A 20,410-nucleotide genomic window follows, 5' to 3' on the forward strand; every position below is an offset into this window, starting at 1 on the left:
AGAAAAAACACTACCAGTTACTCCAAGGAACAGGTCATGCAGATTTTATTTAGTTTTACCTTTTTGGTAAGCCAGGAGGGTTTTCTTTCAGTCAGACCATTCACATATTTGGACAGTACAGATTGCAGTGAATTTGATGGAGATCTTGCAACATTAGAAAACTTTTCTCAATATACATCCATTTAAGCAACAGCTTGTAAGTCAGAGCGAGAGTGCTAGAGTCGAGTCTGCGCACTGCACTCCAGGTATACAAAGCATTGCAGCAGCACAAGAAATGCCCGTGCTGGGCAAAGTACAGTGTGTTTTACATAGTGCAATCACTTTTAGAGGAGAAACTCTAGGAAGGCCACATCTATTGATTTTTTTTTTTTTTTAATCCTATCAAGTTTACAAATGCGAGGGGGGTAGAAATCAAACCTCTGACTTAATTAACTTTTGTACAGGTAGGTTTTGTGTATAGGCACATGCTTTAGAGAGGAGCTCTGAATCTGCTCTGTAATCACGAGAAAGACATATTGCTTTGTGATTCAGAAAGTGTCATACCGTCTCTAACCTTCCTAACACTCTTGGCCAGAGTTGTTAATCCAGCTGATTTATAGAGTTCCTAGAATACACTCTTCCCTCTAGTGTAAATCCCCAATAGAGAAATTCAGGTTGCTATTGACAATGATTACAGTTATTTATGTACAGTCATTTGACCATACTAGGCATTGCCTCGGAAAACTCCAGTCCACAGTGAAAACTCAAATTACCAGACATGGAGGCTCTTGCTTTTCTGTTACTGTCACTCACCCATATGAAAAAACCCAAGTCAGACAATGAACTGCTACAGCAAAGCATCACTGGTAATATTCACCTAATACAAAAAAAAAAAGAGCACTCATGACACTACATGTCACGGTAAGCAAGTTTTTAAAGATACTGCAAAATGATTTGCCCAGTAAAATTTTAAAATGTACACTGTGCTCAATAGTTCAAACTACACGTAAACAAAGGCAGCTCCCTGCAACAAGGTGTAAATCAAAACATTATAGCACCAGCTCCCAGCACCAAGGAGTTGCCCACTGACCAGTTCTAGTGTACAATGCAATAGTGCTCGCTGAGGTTTCTGCTACACGAGAGCCACAGTGGGACAGCTCTGCCCATTTCTTCCTGACATTCTCTTACCCCATGTGCACAAATCACATTCTTCCCTATGGAGAGCAAGTCAGACAAGATTGTTACAGTACCAGGAAACACTGACGGGGGAATGGCACCTGAGGGGAAAGTAGGTACTGCATACCTGAATCTGAAGAAATGGACATGGAGGAAACGTGATGTCATCTGAGCAATCCTCTCCCTAACAGAGCAGATCTGAAAGGAGCTGCAGACTGCAAGAAAAGAAGCAAGCCTTCCTGTGCTGAAAGCCATGAACATAATATTGCCCACACTAATGATTTTATTTCACCGTCAGCAAAGCATTTATCCCCAAAAAGCTGTACACATACTGGTCAGATTATGGAGCAGGGCTATCTTCACACTATTAAAAGTCTGTTGCTATAGTGGTCAGATTTGTCTTTTGTCGGAGGAGGGGAAAAAAAAGGAGACAGGTAGCAGGGCCACATCACCATATAGCAATTTTACTCCCATGTTACTGCAGATATAATCTTCTTAAGTGCAAATTGCTAGAAACCAGCATGACTTGGGCTCTGATAAATGACAGATGATTCAGTTTCTTACAAATATTGACAAGTCTAAATTGTTACAGGTTTCCAAAGCAATAAGAGGTTTACGAACAGGAAGGGAATAAAACATTACCACTATTAAAAAAATGTGTCATTTCAAACTTCAAACGCTCTTCAAAAACATACCTAGAAAAGATTGGATTTTTTTTTTTTTAATTTCCTGGAGCTAAGGAGTGTCCATGCAAAACAATTTTGAGAAGAGCAGTGTTCCATCTGGGTACCAACTTGGCTCAACTTTGTCCCAACACAGCTTAGTAAAGTGCTCTCTTGTGCATCCTTTGGGGGAAAAAGTTCTCATTTTAAGTTTGGGAGGCCGAGGTTGCCAGCTGGGGAAGGCATAGTCTCGGTCAATCCATGCTGAGGTCAGAGGAGGAAGGAGTGAAGTTAACAGTACTCTGCCTTTCATAATGCACAGACAACAGGCTGCAAGGGAGGAGCAAGCAGAAGCAGAGGTGGGTGTCAGATGAAACCCTGCCCCTGGAAAGCCACAGGAGTTTAACACAGGCCTCATCAAGGGAAGCATTTTGTTCTCTACAGATAACAAACACCAGCACTACTGGAGTAGACACCAGTTAAAAGATCTCTACATACAAAAAATGTGTAAAAACTAAATATGTTTTTCACTTTCTGTGCTGGTGGTTTTTCAACTATTTTTTTGAAGGACAAAGGGGGTCTGAGTAACATTCTTCTGCCGATTAAAAAAAAAAACAAAACAAAAGCATCTTGCCCCTGCGTTTTTTATGTTGCACACTTACAAACATTCTAGGGCAGACAGAGGTATTTGCTGATAAAATAAAGATCAGTTTAAGAGTAAAAATAATATTAATGGGGAAAAGAATTTAAGGCATTTTTTATTTTGGCCAGGAATGATGCATCCTACAGAGTAATCTTCATTTCCCCACTTGGTTTTCAGACCACTGCACTTTTTTGTTTTTGTTTTACATGACACTTTGAAATTTATGTTTTACAATTTAGTCAAGATTTTCAAGTGTTTTCTTCAACACAAACGCCCTCTCTTGTAGCTCAGGTCTGCTATCTGATGCCATCGTAGACAATGAACGAATGAGGTGCTCTCTGCTTTCTGGTGTCAGGCTTTCCCACTGTTGAGCTTCTGTGCAGATAAAGACAGACAGACATTGGACATGAACACCAGAAAACAAACAAACAAAATCCAAAAGGACATTCCTTTCCCTAGACAGACTAAGAGAGTGACTGCTTCAACCTTTCACTTGCCATACTGTCCATACACAGTCCATACTGTGCTTCCAGGGGAACTCAGATTCACCTGGGTGCTTGGGTGCCTGTGCTGCCTCCTGACAGGGAGTTGTGCCTCTCTAGACCAGGCATCACTGTATAAGCCTGCAACATGTGAACACAAGGGCCTGAAGAACCAAATGTTTCCCATCTTGCAATTGGCTCATGAAAAAGGCATGTAAGATTTTTACTAGAATAAAGGAAGCATGAAATGCTAACAGAAACCCGAAGGAAAAACTTGCTACACAACAACTGCAGACACATATGACCCTGAGACCTAAGAAGACTCACCCTGTGAAGTCAGTCCTGCAAGGCTTGAATACTAAATAAAAATGAGAAACCAAACTTGACACTGAAAAGGTAAAAATCACTCTTCTGTACTATGCGGAGTTCCCCCCTCTATGGAGCTTGAACATAACACAGACAGATCTGACAAGACAGCTCTTGTGTGCTCCATGTGGGCCCCTCCCTGCTGAACATTTTCCTCACCAAAGGAATATGCAACAGTATTTCAGAATTTGGGATTAGCCTCAGTTACTTCAAGCCTTCTCCTACTTCCAAGTCCCAGCTTCCCCAGAATCACCCAGTGCTGTAAGCAGAAGGTAAGGCCATCTCTACAGGGTTCCAGGCCATACAGCCAGGTGCCATCTTTACCAAACAGTGGCTCTTCTAGGTGGCAAGTAAAAAGTCTCACCTTGTAGTTTGGTGAGCAGCAGTTGTATCACAGACAAAGCTTCTGTTCTTATAGATGTGTAGCTTTTGTTTTCTAAGGGATTTAAAGAAAACAGACAAGAAAACCCAAAACCACATTCAGAACCAAATGCACTAACCTTACAAAAACCAGACCATTTTTGGTAGCACAGTTCACTAAGCTCTTGTTTGCGCTGTCAGTCTGCAGTGCTCTTCAGTTAGGCACATTTGAAAGTCAACAACTGGAGGCTGACAACTCAGCTTGTGCGTTTCCTCTGCCACTACCACAGAGCTACTGCTCCTTATGTATTCCAACAGGGAAAAGAATGCTGCCATAGCTGCAGTGTGATGGCAGACAACTTCTGTGCATAATAGACTGTTCTGGTGAGTTGTACTGGCTAGAAACCATACAAATGTTAACTAACAGCTTTAAGTGAGGGTATGCATGAACCCTATGCCAGCCATCAAGCACAAACTTGTCACAAAAAGTTACTTGTTCTCTAAACTAAAATCTTATTAAGGTGAGGACGCTAGTCCTCATTCCATGAGGACTGATACCTAAAAGAAACTTTCTTCAAAGGGGTCTCTGAATTGGTACCTAGCACTAAAGTAGGTGCTGTCTTTAAGCACATCAGAAACAAGACCACATGCAGGTACAAGATTGGGGGTACTACAGTCACAGGACAAGTGGGAACACTACTAAAGTAATGAAGAGGCCCATGACTGTCAACATGACACAGGTAGCACTTATATCCCCTATATATGGATGCCCTGCTCTGGTAGAGCACAAACTGCCTCTAAGCCTTGGAGCTTCATGTACTGGCTGAAAAAATCTGCAGTATCTTTTGGATACATGGATACTATAATCTTGGATAGACAATGCATATGTATCTAAAAAGTCTGAACAGTGGAGGAGAAAAGCTTGTGTTTAATTAAATCAGGAATGGCTTGATTGTGTTCTGAGAGGTTGCACAGTCTGCTCTCTGCCCTTGCCTCCTCTTGCAGAGCTCTCTTGGACCAGAGGAATGCATTTCTCTGCGCACTGCACCCTGCACAGTAGTGCCTTGAACAGTGCAACTTCACAATAATCACACTGCAGTGCAAGGAAGGGCTATATGTTACCTCTGACAGCTTACGCTTATTCTGCATTTCCTCTACCACACAAACCTCCACAGGGCAACTGCATTAACAAGCAAATCATCATCCATCACAAACCAGGAGAAGTCCATTTACCTAAAGAATGGGTGATAGAGGAACAGGTTTCCAACAGTATTTCTGTCAAAGCCACAGGGTCAGAGTGCTCCTCATCAAACAGCATTAGCCTGTCAAATGCAAAAACAGTCAGGCACCCTGCATCACTGGCACAGAAGTCTGCTCAACTTCTCCAAGAATTCAGTGTCATGAAGTTCATTAAACAGTTTCAAGCAACAAAGAGAAGACAAATCACTGAAGTGGACTGCAGAAAGAAGAATTACCCTTGAAAGTAGGCATTCATGGCTTGTAGCACTCCAAGCTGCACTTTCCACGTGCTCAGTTTCAGACGGTCACACATTAACTTGCAAAACTCTTGGCGATAGCAACCTACAGGAAAATAAGGATATCACTGTGTTACCACAGGGCAAGGCAGAAGGAAACACTTACTGGTCTGTCTCTGAAGTGCTCCTCAACAAGTGACATCAAGCTAATCACTGCATATGACCAAGTCAACATCCCATAACAAGTCACCCTGAAAATCTTCACATCAACTCACTCATTACAAATGCTGGCAGAAGAAACACCTGCATTGCACACCCTGGCATACTAATAAAAGAAACCTTTTCCCACCCGTCTCCAGGTATTCCCAATTCTTCCACCTTGTACCAGCTTTGATGCAAATGTAAACATGAGCAGCAGTTAAGGCTTTTCATTAGGCAAGCCACCTCACTCATCCTGTATGTCTATAAACTCAGAACACTTTCGTGAAGCGAATTTAAGACAACAGTAAAGGAATTTTCCCAAGGATGAGTTATTCTGCAGGAAAGCTGTTGGGGCAGCTTTCTCACTGAAGACCCTTACAAACTGACACAGTGAGAACCTGCATCTTCTCAAAAGCCTCCCCACTCTGCACATGATCTCCAGGTTCCTCCCTACTTCTGCTTTCCATTTTAAGAGAAAATAGTTTGTTCTGCATGTAATCAGCTGACTTACGCTGTGTTTCTGGGCTCCTCGGCCAGGCTTTGCCCAGGGTCTCGAAGGCACAGATCAGGGACTCCATCTGAACCTCCTTCTCCCTCATGTCCTCATCCTCTTCATCGTGCTTTGGAAAAGCCGCTCCCATGCTCTCCAGAGAGTTCTGTGGAGACCATGGGGGAAGGTGTGATTGACAGAAGGATGAGGGCAGGCTAGGCACACACTGCAGTGCAGCTCACTCTTCCCCTGCAGCCTGCACACACCCGCCCTCGTGCCCAGCTCTGGCACTGCTGGCAGCCTGCAGAGGGGCACAGCAGGCTCTGCAGCTGGGCTCCCAAACACGTGCCTGTGCTACACGAGTCCCACTGGCAGAGCTGCAAGGCTCTGCTGATACTAAACACAGAATACTCTGCACAGCTTCCCAGGAGCCTTTTGCTGCCTGTAGAGTAGCCAGGAATTAACTTTCCATGTGGTAACAGGGCAGTGCTGGACATCACAGGCAGGACTCAGTCTAGAGAACGGTTGGGCTAATTCAGAATTTGGGCAGCACAGGTACAACCACCCCAGGGCTCATCACAGTTTGGTATTCAGCACCACCAAAGATCTGGCTGAGTGTGAGGAATCATCAGCCCTCTGGGCAGAAGCCTGGCATGCAGTCAGCATCATCGGGACTGCCACCACTTGGGTGTTCTGCTTTGAAAGAGAGAAAACTCAACAAGTTGAACTGTCACCTTCTTTATCATGGGAAAGATGACATCAGCAAGTTCCTGGAACCGGTCTTCCTTTGTTGCCTGCAACACCCCAGCTGCACAGCGCAGTGCCACCATCTTATACTTCAGGTTTTCTTTACGACATTCCTTCAGGAGAGCCTGGACAATATCTGTGATGGTGGGCTGACCAGGCACTGACTTCTGCAGCTCTGCACTGAAATGAAAAGCACATGGACACTATCACACCCATGTTAATCTCTTCCCAAAATCCGCTTTTCCCAGAGAGGTATTAATTCCTGTGGCCAGGCACTCACTTGCCTACCAATAATTGTAACAGAAGTTACACTGGGGAGCTCTTCTTTACTCTTTCTCTGTTCTCCCTGTTTTATTTTCTTCTTTTCTCACATGCTTCTAAGGCACTTGCTCCCTCACTACTCTTCTACCTCTTCCTCTCTTTTCCCATTTAAGGTCTCCATCTTCCCCCTCAGTTTCTGCTTTCCTCTTAGCAATCGTGGCCTGTCAACATCCTCCTCTTCCTCTCTGAATCAACCATTTACTTCTGCAGGTCTCTCTGAAGCATCACTTGCTCCTCACACGCTGACAGGTGATCAAGATGGTGATGACAAACCTTCTAGAATCTCCTTAGTACCCTATAGGCAGTAACACTGTACAACAACCTCCCTTTTGAGACCTCAGATCCTCAGATCACTCAAGGCACTTACCTACAGGCACAGACAACACTGGCAATGGCCTTCAACAGCTCCTCCTGCAATGACAGAAGAGACATCACTGAAAAGTGCCACACAGCCAAAATGCACAGTCCTGCTGCACAGGGCAAACCTTTGTATTCATTCCCCTACAAGAGGCAGTGGGGATACATGCCTTTGACACCAGTTTGGAGAAGTAATGTTTGTCTATCTCCTGCCACTCCTGCTGCAAAGGACTTAGCTTTCAATCTGCACAGAACTGGCAGCAGCACCCCATAGCACATGCCAGTACCCCTCAAGGCTAGAAATGGTGCAGTGGAATTAGTTTACGTGGGAACCCAGCTCCTAAAGGAATCTGAATTTCACCTACCTATCTTCCCAGTCACTTCTGTATCTGCTAAATGCAGGGCAAAAGGCAGACTCCCTACATAAGCGTTCTTATTGTGCTGCTCTGCAGCACAGAACATTGCATTTCCTGGCTCAAGGGCAGCACGCTGCAGAGCTCACAGCAAACCACGAGGTGACAATTCCCTCTTTACCTTCCCAGTCCAGGTTCTCCCTGGCAGGCCTTGCAGCAGTGCAGAGAGCACCATCCCCAGATGTGGTGGTACAAGGGAGCCTGTCTGTTTGGCAATTGATGCCATAGCAGCTGCTCCCTGAGCTTTCATTTTCCAGGACTGGGACTGCAGAGCCTTCTGGGTGATGGATATCAACTCCTGCAAATACAGTCTGATCCCACCCTGAGTACCTGCACATCAAATGGAGGAAAACTGTAATTTGCCACAAAACAAACAAAAATTTGATCTTATTAAAAAAATTAAAAACACAACAAAAACACCACAAGCAAACAAGCCCAACACCACCTTGGAGAAAAAAACAAACAACTAGTTACAGATCTTTTGAGGTTTCTGGCCATGAGACACATCAGAAAGGCCTACTTCAGGCAAAGGGGTGAAGAATTCCTCCCAGCCTGGTTGAAGCTGGGTTCTTTTCTAGGGGTTCCAAATAAAGTCTTTGTTGTATGTTCAGACACCGAGCTCATTTCAGTCCTCCAAGATAGCAGACACTAGACATTGTGTTAGCCTGTTTCTAAGGAATATAATGTCTTTTTTTTTTTCCAAGAACAGGTCACTAGAAAACCTTTTTCGGCTCCTTTCTTGGACTCCAGAAAAGTCATCTGGTGACTGAGGAACCAGATCTGAAATCCAAAAGTGTCAGCAAAACAATACTATAATGCATCCAGATCTTCCTCTATAGACAGAACAGCCCTTCTATAGCACAGATTCATTCATTGAAGCTAAACCCAAAGGTATTATCACAGAGATCTCCAATACAAGACAAAGGCCAAAGTCCCTTGTCACTCTGAAGTGTGCAGCAGCCCCTAAAGGCTGGCATCAAAATTCCCAAAGATGTCTAGTTATCTGTACCATCAGGGCCATATTACAGTGGCATTCAGTATCTCACAATTTCAAAATACTTCCGATTGTGCCTGTCCATCCTTGTGATTAATGCCCCTGTAATTATTTTAATTAGCCAGAGAAGATAACCTTCATACAAGAAATCTAGAGCAAGGAAGAAAATGGAAACAAGCTTCCCAAATCTCTTACCATGAGAATTCTGTATTTTCAAAATGGAATTCCAGAAAGCATGCTATTTCTTGTCCCATGCTTCCCAGAAAGCTTTATTATTCTTAACGCAACGTACCAGGTACATTTTCCTGCCAAACTTCAGTCCACAGAGTAGAATTCTCTTTCTCTCCTTTCTCTTCTTCGGGAACCTCATGCATTCCAAGAAAAGCCAATGGCAGCACATGCTTGGCATGGTTCTTCAGTACATCTGGGCTGTAGCGTCCCACAGCATGCACAGTTAAAGCACACCCTGCTCTGTAAACTGGCTCTGAAGGAGCAAAACAAGCACATTATGACTGGGAAGCAGGATTATCCTTTTAACTGCTTGGTCTGCCTCTTGGGAAGCAGAGTAATGCAGGCTATTGTATAACAACGTATAGGAATTATTCAGACAGTGAAACCAAGCATCACAATACAGACATATTTCTTTACTAGCTTTTGCTATCACCAGGAACTTTTTCTGCCCTGTGTTCTGTAAGTGAATACCCCAAAAACAACATACCTTCCTTCTCCATGTACCAGCTGCTGAGTTTGTGCAGCAGCTTCTCAGTGCTACTGTCTCGGGAAGTCTGTAACAGGGAAGAGACTCAAATTATTCAAACACTTCATAGAAGACCACCAATAAAAAAGCAAAATAAAACCTAAAGCCCAACTCACCCTGACTAGATGCCCCATAGCAAAGGCAAAAGACTTCTGTACCACGCTGTTGCGATCAGTCAGGCCACTAAGTAAAGCACTCATAAGTTTGCCTGTTGGAAGAGACTTTATTTTATCAAAAGCATCATGTTTTATTGCTATGGCAAGAATTACAATGGCCTGCATTTCTTTACACTGCCTGAGTTTTTGCATTTTTCCTCACTGCATGTATATGGGGTTGTAAGTCTATCTGGTCCTCATGTTTAAACTAGTGCTAGTGTTTTGCACACCTTGATTGATAATGTTCCTATATGCAAGCACTCCAGCTGATCATGCTTTCAGCTTCATTTCTACTTTGCAACAGAAAGGTGATGTTCTTTCTAATATCAGAAGAGACCCAATGAAGCAAAATCCCTGTTCATGGTCCCCCCATAGCTCAAGTTGAAGGAACAAGTGCATATTGACAGTGCTGCACTAACACAGGCATTGTAGCTCCAAGAAAGTAAAGAAATATTTTTGCCTATTCCTGCTCAGTACTATTCCCTCAACTCCTTCCTCTACCTATTCCAACTTGTTGAGGTACTGAACCTACTCCAAGCATGCCAATCTCAAACCAAAAAAGTAACTTTAAACAGCTCTCTGATTAAAATATATGTGTAAAGGTCATTCTTGTGCTAAAACCAAGGGAAGAAACACCACAGCAACAAAAAGCACCTTTAAAAACCTGATATTAGAGACAAACCTTACCTGAATAAGGTGTTAAGTCTTGAGGGCACTGTGTGGTTAATGACACAATTACACTGGCACAGCCCCCCTGGAAGATTGCAAGGGAAAACAAAGGTAGGATAAAGCAATATTTGCCTCTGGTTATTACTGTAAATACTTGTTGTGGTGCTACCTGCACTTGTAAGACATGATCTAGACCCACTCAGCCTCCATTCTCATAAGCCAAGAGCAGTAAAGGTAGAACCAGTAAAAGTTTGCAAAACATGAATGACAAGAATTGAAATAGAAAGTGAAAAAGGACCCACACTGAGGATAGATGATCCTAGAAGATTTACAGCAATCAAGGACAACCTTCTGCACTCCTGTGTCACACAGCACAGCAGCCATGTAGCCTAGAGTAGCATAGGGCAGCACACATTCAGAAACATGATGTAATGGAGTGGGACTCAGATGTCAAATGACTCCAGTATGTATGAACCCAAGCTGCTGCTTTAAAAGACATAGTCAAAAGAACCAGATTTACATTGACACTGCTCTATATTCCCTTCTTCATTTCCAAAAGAGCTACTAAAACCACAGACGTACCTTTGTGCCAAGGCCAACTCCACTTTTGATCAGTTCACACAGCCGAGGGACCAGCTCTCCAAGGACAGACACATCCAAATACTGCAAGCTCTAGAGAAAGGCAAGAGAGAGAGAGAGAGAGAGAGAGAGAGGAAAAAAGAACAAAAACAAGAAAAAAGAAAGGTAATGGTGGCAGACTTAAGTTGGTGTACTTCTAGCTGAGGTTGCCTCAGCACTGCTGGCTGGTCCTCATCTGAATCACAAGAGTTTGCTGCATGATGAGAAAAAGCCAACAAGAAGCGGCTTCCACCACATACAGATTCTCTTGTCCCACTTCTCTGCTGAGCTGACCTTGCTAAAACTCATTAGCTGGAACTGATGTACTCCTGCACTCCAACTTTTCAGGAAGCCTGAAAGTAACACACTAGTGAGAACGAGGTGAAAAGGGCGTGTGCATCTTAGGACAAAACCCAACATCTCCCCAACTCTCTGAAACCAGAAAGCAGTAACATATCCAAACTAAACAATGAAATGAAAACCAGTTAAGACAGTTTTTAAACAGGTCAGGACACACAAATGTATGGTATAAATGACATAAAGGTACAAGAGGGATGTGATTAGTATAGTTTTTGATCTGCTATGCCTAAAATGCCACTAGGTGAAACAGAAAGCCTCATGTTACCAGCACACAGACTGCAGAGGGGAGATCCATTCTCTAGCAAATTCAAGGATCACATACTAAATGAAGGTAACTATTTCTGAGCTTCCAAAGTCAGACCAACTGTTACTTCACCCTCCAACACTGGTATGGTGAAGGAAATTATCCACATAATCTCCCAGCCAGCTCCAGAATATAGAAGCGGTTGCTCATAGGCCAGGACATCTTCACAATACTCCAGGGAAGCCATTACTATCTCTCCCCTACCCTAGGAAATCCCCATCAATGATCAGGGCACCACAGCTGTCCCCCCATGGCTGGCAGGGTAGAGACATGGCCTGGAGGAGGGACAGCAGCAGCTGCTGCAGCCTGCAGGTTTGCAGCAAGTACACTTTTACATGGAGCCTTTCATTCCCAACTGCTTTACACTCTATAAATAGAAATCACTTCACCTGACACCAAAACTCAACTCCACACGCTGTTACGTACAGGAGGGCTTGCTGTTGCTGTTTTTCCTTAAGTAGAGGAAACAATAAACTACTCTGGTGGCTATAGCTCCCCTAAAACTTCCTCAGCCCTCACATCCTCTACCTGCCCACATGCCCCTGGCTGTGTGCAATACCTGAGCAAAAAAGGGGGGACTTTTTTGGGAAGGGACAGGTTCTTACAGAGGACAGGGAGTTCTTCCATGACAGATCCTACAATACAGCATCTGGGCATTAGCAACTCCTCCTCCAGCAGCAGGAAACTCTGGTGCCAAACATCACTTGCTGACAGTGCTTTCAGTGATATCAGCATTTTCTCTAAATATCTCCACCATGGAAGTACAGGCAAGGCCCAGATAGGAGTATCTAAGGTACCACAAGGCAATGGTTGAACAGCAATTGTGCCTTACAAACAATGACTGTCATCAGTTGAACACCCAGGTGAGAAGTTGATTTTGGAGCTGTGGGCCAGAGATGAAGAGAAATGCTAGCTAACATATGCCACAACCATCTGAGCCCACATCCAAAGAAAAGCACTTGAAGGATGCCCTCTTCATCAAAGCAGGCAGGTCTTCAGATGAAGAAACAATCCATCTAACTCCAAATGGAGCCAAAGTTATTCATAACTGATCTGAGGGGCAAGCACTGGTGGCATGATGAGAAGTCTGTACATGAAAAAGAAAGTGGACAGCCAGCCACATGGAGATGTGATAATAAAATGAACCCTGAAGAGATATTTTGTAAAGCTTCCATTTCAATTCTTATTCTTCTACAACATACCTTACGCTGGAACCCTTCTGAAATAAATACTTACCATGTTAATGGTTTCCATCATGGGAGATGACTTGACAGCACTAAGTCTGGCACTATCCATTGCAGTCTAAAAGAAAAAACCAACATGAAAAAAACCCAAACAAACTCAAGTGTAAACACAACATGAAAACAGTAGAAAGGGCAACATCAGCTGTACTCACTACCTCACGCTAAAATCCATTTCAGATGCATAGAGAAAGCAATTATGCCTACAGACTATGAATGTTTCCCTTTCAGAGGCAGATGGATGTTCTAGAGGGAGGGAGAGAGGGAGGGAAAACAAAGGGGAGCAAAAGAGATAAAATCCCACACTGAACTGTTCACATTGTTCACTCCTTTTTCATTTGCAAGGGCTAAGTTTGACCCTCTTCCCTCCCACAATGAAATTAACTAAATTTGTGTCTAGTCAGTGGGTTTCAATCACTTTCCCAGAAGACTGTGATTGATTAATACGGTTCTTTGACAAAAATTAAAGGACGCAGTGCTGCCAACATCCACCTCCAGCCCATAGTGCTGTGGCACACCTTCCAATTTAAGTTATATGAAGTCCTGAAGTTAATCCCTTGGGAAAAACAGCAGTGGCATTTAAAAACAGATTACTAAGATTTCTCTTCCCTTTTGGAAATACATAGTGGTTTAGGGAATACAAATAATCCAAATCCTTCAAAAAAACTCCCACATTTGTCCAGCCATATTGTGCGACCAAACTTTTTAGTAACTTATTAGCTATTTTTCTTTGCTTTTTGAACACCTCTTTACCAATCTGCTGTTTTTCTGTTCACTGAATGAAGATTAAATATTTGTTATCTCTGTTCTGTTGATACTTTCCCACTATAGCTGCACTTACTTTCTCTTGATCTGTTGCAGAAAGACTCAAATAATTGAGGACTTGAGGCTCCAGCACACTCAAGGATTCCAACAGGGCTGGGATAAGTTTTGGTGCATGAGGTTTCAGCATAGACCCAGCACTTTTACTGATCTTCACCAGAGTGTTAATGCTGGAAAATGATTAAAAGGGAAGATCAACAGAGGTACACACAGACTGATCTGAAAAGCCTCTCTGATCTACTGTAATCCAGATATACCAATATAAATCTTCCTTCAAACAAAACCATGTGTATTTTTTTGTTTAAGCAAAATTATTCCCTAGCCCTGAGCTTCCAAGGGATGTTATGTTATGTTATATTCTGGCCAGAGATTATTTACTCTGGCCCCGGAATCACAAAGGTAATGAGCAAAGAGGCAGTACTGCAGACAGATGTGGGAAGAAATCACACACCCTCATGTTTTAAAGGAGCACTGGGCAAAGTCACCTTGGGATGTCTACTGTCTCTGCCCAAGAAAAGACAAGTTACAGTAACCTATTCAAACTCTGCTAGTCAGTTTCAAACTGATCACATCTCTCATGCTGCCTTTTGACAAACGGTTTTCATATCTTCAGAAGGAATGAAGAAAGTTCAAGAAATATTCACTATAATTTGTTAGAAGCCTTCTAGTCTTTCTAATACTTATTTTTGTGAAGACCAGCTAGCTACACTCCAACTCTGAATTTCCCAGTTTTTCTGTCCTTCAGTCAAAGGAAAGAATAAACAAGGTTACAAACTGACAAGCATATGAAGTCCCTACACATGAAGGGACATTGAACTGTTACAAGACATAAAATGCATTTGAACAGTGTGACCAAATGCAGTCACATCTCGGATGTGAACTGTCAGTACTCACAAGCACTTGTGAAATCAGACATGACTGTTTGAAGAACCATGAGACTTTTTGTTTGCAACCAGAACAGATATACCAGTCCCAAAGGACAGCCTTAGCACAGCACACTGCTTGTGGATCAGCCTGCCATTTGCACAGGGAGGAAAGAACTTCCTGCTGGGAACTGAATCCGTGCATTTTTAGAGAGACCACAAACTCCCAAAAGATGTGCAGAGTTCTCAGGTCTGCTGTTTAAACTATGTGAAAAAAGAACTCAGCAAGAAAGCTCTTTTGGAGAGCAACTTGTCATTTCAAACACAAAGAACATTCTGCAACTCAGGTGAACAAGTTTGGTGTTTTTGGGGCAAATCATGACCTGACCCCCAGGTGCAAAACTAACCTGAGAGATCGGACTTCAGCAACTGTGCTTACTATTCCTTTGTCTAGGAGGCAAGGGAGCAACACAGCTATCGTCTTCTGACCTGCTGCTCCTTTAGCGGGATCACACATTTTCACACAGACCTGGGGACAGGTGAGAATCAGTGCTGCAAACATGTACAAACCTCCCCCTCAGATTACTTCCTTCAGACACAAGAAGCCAACAGCAACTAGACAAACTGCTCATAGCCAAGCCCAGGCTCTGTTATACCTTCATCTTCTCTCCACAAGGTAGCAAAGCCCTAAAACTCACTCCTAAAAGAGTTTCAACTACAGTCAACTTCCAGAAAAGGCAAATTCAGAGCCTAGCAGGCCTTGACCTGAATCTGGATGAAGAGATGAACCAAACGCCTCTCAGTTGAAGGACAGCCTATCTCAGCCACAGGGACTCAATCATTCTATGCGGCAGAGCAGCAAGTCCCAGATGAGAACAGATTCTGCAATCGCAACATTTCACAACATTTTGGGACCAGATCCTCTCTTGCAGCATTAAAATGTCATGCACTATGAAGACTGTGATTTCAAACACAGTGCTTTCGATCCACTGTCACCAATGTGACTTTTTTAGAGGATTACCAAACAAAATATTAAGTGATATATGTGCACTACACCCAAAAAACCTTGCCAGTAACAGCATCACAGAGAAGTCCATATACAATTACTCTGTTTCATACAAGTGAAGTACCACCAGGCTAGGTCAACTAGATCAGTCAGTTTTGTGTTGAAGTTACAGTAAGTTTACTTAAATTCCACCCCCAAGTAAGGAAAAAAAAATCAGAGGAAAAAAACCCAGTTTATTATATCCTTCCTTTGCTCGTATAGAACTTAACATCACATTACCCTCAAGCAGCAGGACTTCACTAGGCATCAATAAAAGTACAGGGGAGTATGTGTTGATGCTTATTTTGATTGCTTTCTAGGGGGCTGTTCAGTCTTCCACAACTGCATCTTACACTAGAGATCCTCTCAAGACAACAGTCTACGGTAAATACAGTTTGTGGTCACTCCTGACATCAAAACCATACATGTCTTGTCTACATGTGCATATGACAAAATTGTAGACTTTTACCTTGCTTAAAGTTTTTAGGGCTAGTTCTGCTGCCTTTCGCACAGTCTCCTAAAAAAGAAGTCAACAATCATTTCTGCTATTTTTATTCTTCTAGAATGATTCATATTAATTGATAAGCATTAACACTCATACTGACAAGGCTATCTTCATGGCTAATTAAAATATTTAAAAGAAAGTATTACAGCACTGTTAAAAGAAATTCTTGCTTTGATCTATCTGAGTATCTGGTACAATCAATAGATTAACAGAGCTCAAACCTGGAAGACTCTGACTTCATATATGCAAGTCATTTCAGCACACAAGCAGCCCAAAAGAAATGTTTCTATATTCAAAATTAAGCAACTGCTCAGGAATTCTTTTATATCAAGGAAAAGTCCCAAATCATCTAGAATAACCACAGCAGGAACAAAACCCAACACTTCAAACATACGGAGAATTTCCAAGGTATGGCATGGAAATTTTACTTGCAAGGAGCATGAATTCCTAGTCTGCTTAATACTCAAAACTCCCATTGGCTTCAAGCTGACTTGTCAGAGAATTTCTCTTTAAATACCTCAGAGCTTGATCACTGTACTGTTTGTTGAAGACTCCTATTCAACTCTCAGTTCCATTACCTTAATGTCATCTTGCACTCTGAACAGGATTTCCCAGATCTCTGGAAGCTTGTCTATGATGTCATCCAAAGGTCTTCCTCTTAGTAAGTCATTTAGTGCCAGACAACTGCAAACAGGGAATTTTATTTCTTTCACACAATGTCCTTACCTGATATAGGTGTATATACAAAATATAAATAAATAGCATTAAAAAATGAGAACTGTTTCACATTCCTTACTTTCCCCTAACCCTAAATCTACTCTGTCACAAGAATGTCTCCTTTAGCAGAGAAAAAAATGCTCAGTCATTCAGGTAAAACCTGAAACAGCTGATAGGAAGTGAAAAAGGGTGCTGTGGTGAAAATTGCTACTGCAAACATTCCAGTGACAAAATTGTATTAGTCTTCTTTTCTTTAAGCATAGGATAAGAAACCAAAATGGTATAAAGTATGGAATTGAAATTAAAATGGAGGTTTTCAATACAGCATGGCTACAAACCATTAAAAACATAAAGCAGTTTATTAAAAATGGCATCCTGCTGCCAAGTACATAATTGTCAGATTGACAAGGTTTTCTAAGAGAAAGCATTATTTCAGATTTAAGGACAGGCAAGAACTAGTAACCAGAAAACTCATTCTTCAGAGAATTTAGTTTAGTATAAAGCTACAAGCAATAAAAAATATCAGGCATATAGCTTCAAATATCATACTTCCAAGGGCAGGCTACAAGGCTGGGCTCTACCCCCATGAGAGGACGTGTCCTCTTTTCCCCCTCAACTTCTTCAGGTTAACAAGTTTATGGTGAACAAGAATTGAGTTCAAAGACAAATCTAGTATTTTTCCTAGCAATACCTGGATTCTCTGATCCTCCAAAGACTGCTGGTTAGGTTACTGATCAAATCCTCAAGAACTTCCTTCATGTACTTATCAACCTATAATTAAAAAAAGGAAAAATCATGAAACAAGCACAGCTATGCATCCTTGTCCTGTACTCTGTAAAAAAGGAGTCCTTTTGGACAAAGAACCTGCTTTCAGCCACATCAGATGAACTAATGCTTGCCAGTGCTGTGCAAACTTTCTCTGACTGTGCTTTAGACCTGCCATTCTCTGCACTGCTCGAGTGCTTAACATTGTAAAAGATGCAATAAGAAAAGTCCCCCAGGCCTTTATCAACTGAACTGTTAAAATGCAACACCAAACATGCATTTACTCAAGAAGCAGTTGTGCTTTGATGAGGGATCAGAGTGAATGACTTCACATTAAGATCAGCTTTCCTAGGAGAAAAGATTGTAAACCCAATTCCAAGCCTTGCAGAACCAGAGCAAGGGCATCTTATGAAAAACACTTATTCCTGAAATACACCTAGGAGGAGTTCTCAAATGGATGGAATAGCCTCCATCCATGAAGGCTTCCTCCCACTTTAAAAACTGAGGAACTATATTTAGATGCTCTTGCTTTAGGAAGGCATCTTAGGCCATAAGGATTCCTGATGAGCTTCTCATAGGCAGTATCAAAGCAATATCAAAGTGGAGAGACCCCATTGTAAGTAAATAATAAATTTTAATGCTGGCTGCACAAACAAGGTCTGGAATATCCTTTCACATATGAGAGACAGTGCAAAACCTTTGCACAAGCTCCAGCTCATCCCTGGATTCCAACACCTGCTTTCCAGGGCAGTACCTCACCCCTTTCTGCACAGCCCATCCTTTCACAAAATGCACCTGCACCATGAGGATCTCTGATACACTGCTGGCTGGCAGCAAACCCCCTTGCTGCACTTTGCTGGTAACTCACCATGGACTTGTCAGTGACCAACGCATTCCAAATGCTGGTCATTGCCTGTCGAATGCCCAGGTTGGGGTCAAACTGGTAACGGTAGAGCCGCGGAAGAAGCTGGGGCAAAAATGGAGCCAGCTGCTCTCCAGCCTTGGCAGCTATCACATTGAAACCAAAAGCTGCTCCCTGAAATGACAACAAAATAGTATTTGCTAAAACGTTGCTCACTCCCTCAGTTATTGCTCAGTGGGCACACCACAGTCAGAGGCAAAGTTGACTGACATAGTTCAGATTTAGACCAAATCAAAACGACTAGAATGGTACTAGAATTAGCCCATCCTCACTGCTACAGCACCACAGTGATCTCAAGCATACAATCACACTCAGCAGACAACATACTACTTTAAAACTTCCTTCCAACCTTTATTTCAAGATACTGATTGATTGATCTCATTTGCAGAAGTAGTACTGGTGAATTAAAACTATGAAGATTTAAATATGTTCTTCCAAAAGAGATTCTTTCTTGGCAAAACTGGTGAGGGTACGCCACTGCTTCCTTACAACTCTGCTGATTTAGAAGAATTAGAATAACTTAGCAATCACAAAACCAAAACCAAAATAACTCCACCTTATTTCTGAAACCTGAAATTTCTGGGGAATATGATTTTGCATCTGTCTATATTTATTTTAAACTTAAATATTCTTTTATGATCTTTTCTTTCTTCAACACCATCAGTTCCACTGTCATTTCTAATACAGTGGAAATTACGCTTGCCTGTGAAGTCCCATGGGATTTGGCAGGAGAGCCCAAGAAGAAATTACTCAATGAAGGCAGTGCAGCTACTGCCTCTACTGACTTCATATTTTCTGACTTTCAGTGTCAAAAGCTGCCACTCAAAAGCCCCCACTAAGGACTTCACAGGACAGGATGTGTTGTTTGGGTTAATCTAGAAAACAGCAAGACACATTTTCAGTTACAACCATGAAAAGCAAGAAGTTGCAGAAAGTGTAAGGAAAAGTGAGGCATCGCCTGCAAGGCCCTGAACAGCATGCTCTGTCTAGCTCTTGTTGGGGGTTTAGGGCACCTAAACTTCAACTTAGAAGATTCTGCAAATCCTATAAATACCAAAGCTCAACCCACATCTTCTGAGTGGATTTTCTTGACTCATCCTGGCTGGAGAAATTCCACAAGGGTCAGAAACTTCACTATGCTCCTGTACTTTTGAAGTCACAGCACAAAGAGGGAGGTCTTGAGAGATGTGCTGAATTGTCAAATTCTGGATGAAAGTTAAAGCTGGGACTTGCTTTTTGCACTAGGTGGTGTTGTCAGAGACTCAAAACAAGTTCTTTCATGCTTTTGTAAAGCCAGTGAAAAGAGTACCCACATCAAAGCTCTGAATAGTACACTTAAATGTTCAAACTTATGATGCTCCTTTTTCTACCTGGAAGTGGATACAATAGCATTTTGGCTTTGCTAAAGTTCCCAGATGGTTTAAAGTATCAAAACTTGAGTTTAAAAGGGATACTTTTGACAACAGTGCTTTTTAGCAACTTGTTGCTGATTACTTTTTGCTGTACCTCTTCAGATAGCAAAGATCACTTTCTCTGGCATCCAAAAATTCAACCAGTTTTGAAAATATTGTCACTGTTTGAACACATTAAGGACTGTCTTTCTAAGGACACTCAAAAAATAAATCAGTTGATTCACAGGGGAATGCAGGATTATATGAACACTCTGATACTGAAGTTTTGTTATAAGAATTTCAAGCAATCCTAAATTTTTTCCTCAGGCTGCTAAATTTGCCTCGGACTGATACCAAAGCATCAATGCCCTCCACATGCAGCTCTCCATAAATCATATAACCAGAAATAGGGAAATGCAGTTTTGTTTCCAGAGTTCACTGTGGGAATGGAAGTCGCATGAAAGCAGAGCATTACCTTCCGAGAATTCCACATGGCATGATGGTTGGCCAGATTCATGAATTTGTACACCAGGTCTGGCTGATTGAGGTCACTAGCCAGTGAGCAAAGCTCCTTGTAGGTAGAAAGACCTTGACTTTGAAAAGCAGAAGG

The 20,410-nt window shown here is 42.3% G+C and overlaps 1 protein-coding gene across 4 annotated transcripts in view; it reads right to left on the bottom strand.

Moving 5' to 3' along the window:
• Positions 1 to 21: 21 nt before the first annotated feature.
• The window catches only part of ECPAS (Ecm29 proteasome adaptor and scaffold), a 60,370-nt gene continuing 39,981 nt past the window's right edge, over positions 22 to 20,410 (bottom strand). For 3 of the 4 annotated variants that reach the window (XM_069002395.1, XM_069002394.1, XM_069002397.1), the window contains 21 exons: positions 20,276 to 20,393; positions 18,356 to 18,523; positions 17,414 to 17,493; positions 16,584 to 16,689; positions 15,970 to 16,017; positions 14,863 to 14,984; positions 13,612 to 13,762; positions 12,766 to 12,831; positions 10,830 to 10,919; positions 10,266 to 10,332; positions 9,540 to 9,631; positions 9,385 to 9,451; positions 8,959 to 9,150; positions 7,794 to 8,002; positions 7,270 to 7,313; positions 6,569 to 6,761; positions 5,856 to 6,000; positions 5,144 to 5,249; positions 4,902 to 4,990; positions 3,673 to 3,744; positions 22 to 2,835 (listed from right to left, as the gene is read on the bottom strand). In XM_069002395.1, coding sequence (XP_068858496.1) covers positions 2,696 to 2,835; positions 3,673 to 3,744; positions 4,902 to 4,990; positions 5,144 to 5,249; positions 5,856 to 6,000; positions 6,569 to 6,761; positions 7,270 to 7,313; positions 7,794 to 8,002; positions 8,959 to 9,150; positions 9,385 to 9,451; positions 9,540 to 9,631; positions 10,266 to 10,332; positions 10,830 to 10,919; positions 12,766 to 12,831; positions 13,612 to 13,762; positions 14,863 to 14,984; positions 15,970 to 16,017; positions 16,584 to 16,689; positions 17,414 to 17,493; positions 18,356 to 18,523; positions 20,276 to 20,393 — 2,365 coding nt within the window. In that variant the 3' untranslated portion in view covers positions 22 to 2,695. The remainder of the gene's footprint in view (positions 2,836 to 3,672; positions 3,745 to 4,901; positions 4,991 to 5,143; positions 5,250 to 5,855; positions 6,001 to 6,568; positions 6,762 to 7,269; positions 7,314 to 7,793; positions 8,003 to 8,958; positions 9,151 to 9,384; positions 9,452 to 9,539; positions 9,632 to 10,265; positions 10,333 to 10,829; positions 10,920 to 12,765; positions 12,832 to 13,611; positions 13,763 to 14,862; positions 14,985 to 15,969; positions 16,018 to 16,583; positions 16,690 to 17,413; positions 17,494 to 18,355; positions 18,524 to 20,275; positions 20,394 to 20,410) is intronic. The other variant, XM_069002396.1, reaches the window with a different exon arrangement.

Source organism: Aphelocoma coerulescens, assembly GCF_041296385.1.
Source record: "Aphelocoma coerulescens isolate FSJ_1873_10779 chromosome Z unlocalized genomic scaffold, UR_Acoe_1.0 ChrZ, whole genome shotgun sequence".
Taxonomy (NCBI): Eukaryota; Metazoa; Chordata; class Aves; order Passeriformes; family Corvidae; genus Aphelocoma; species Aphelocoma coerulescens.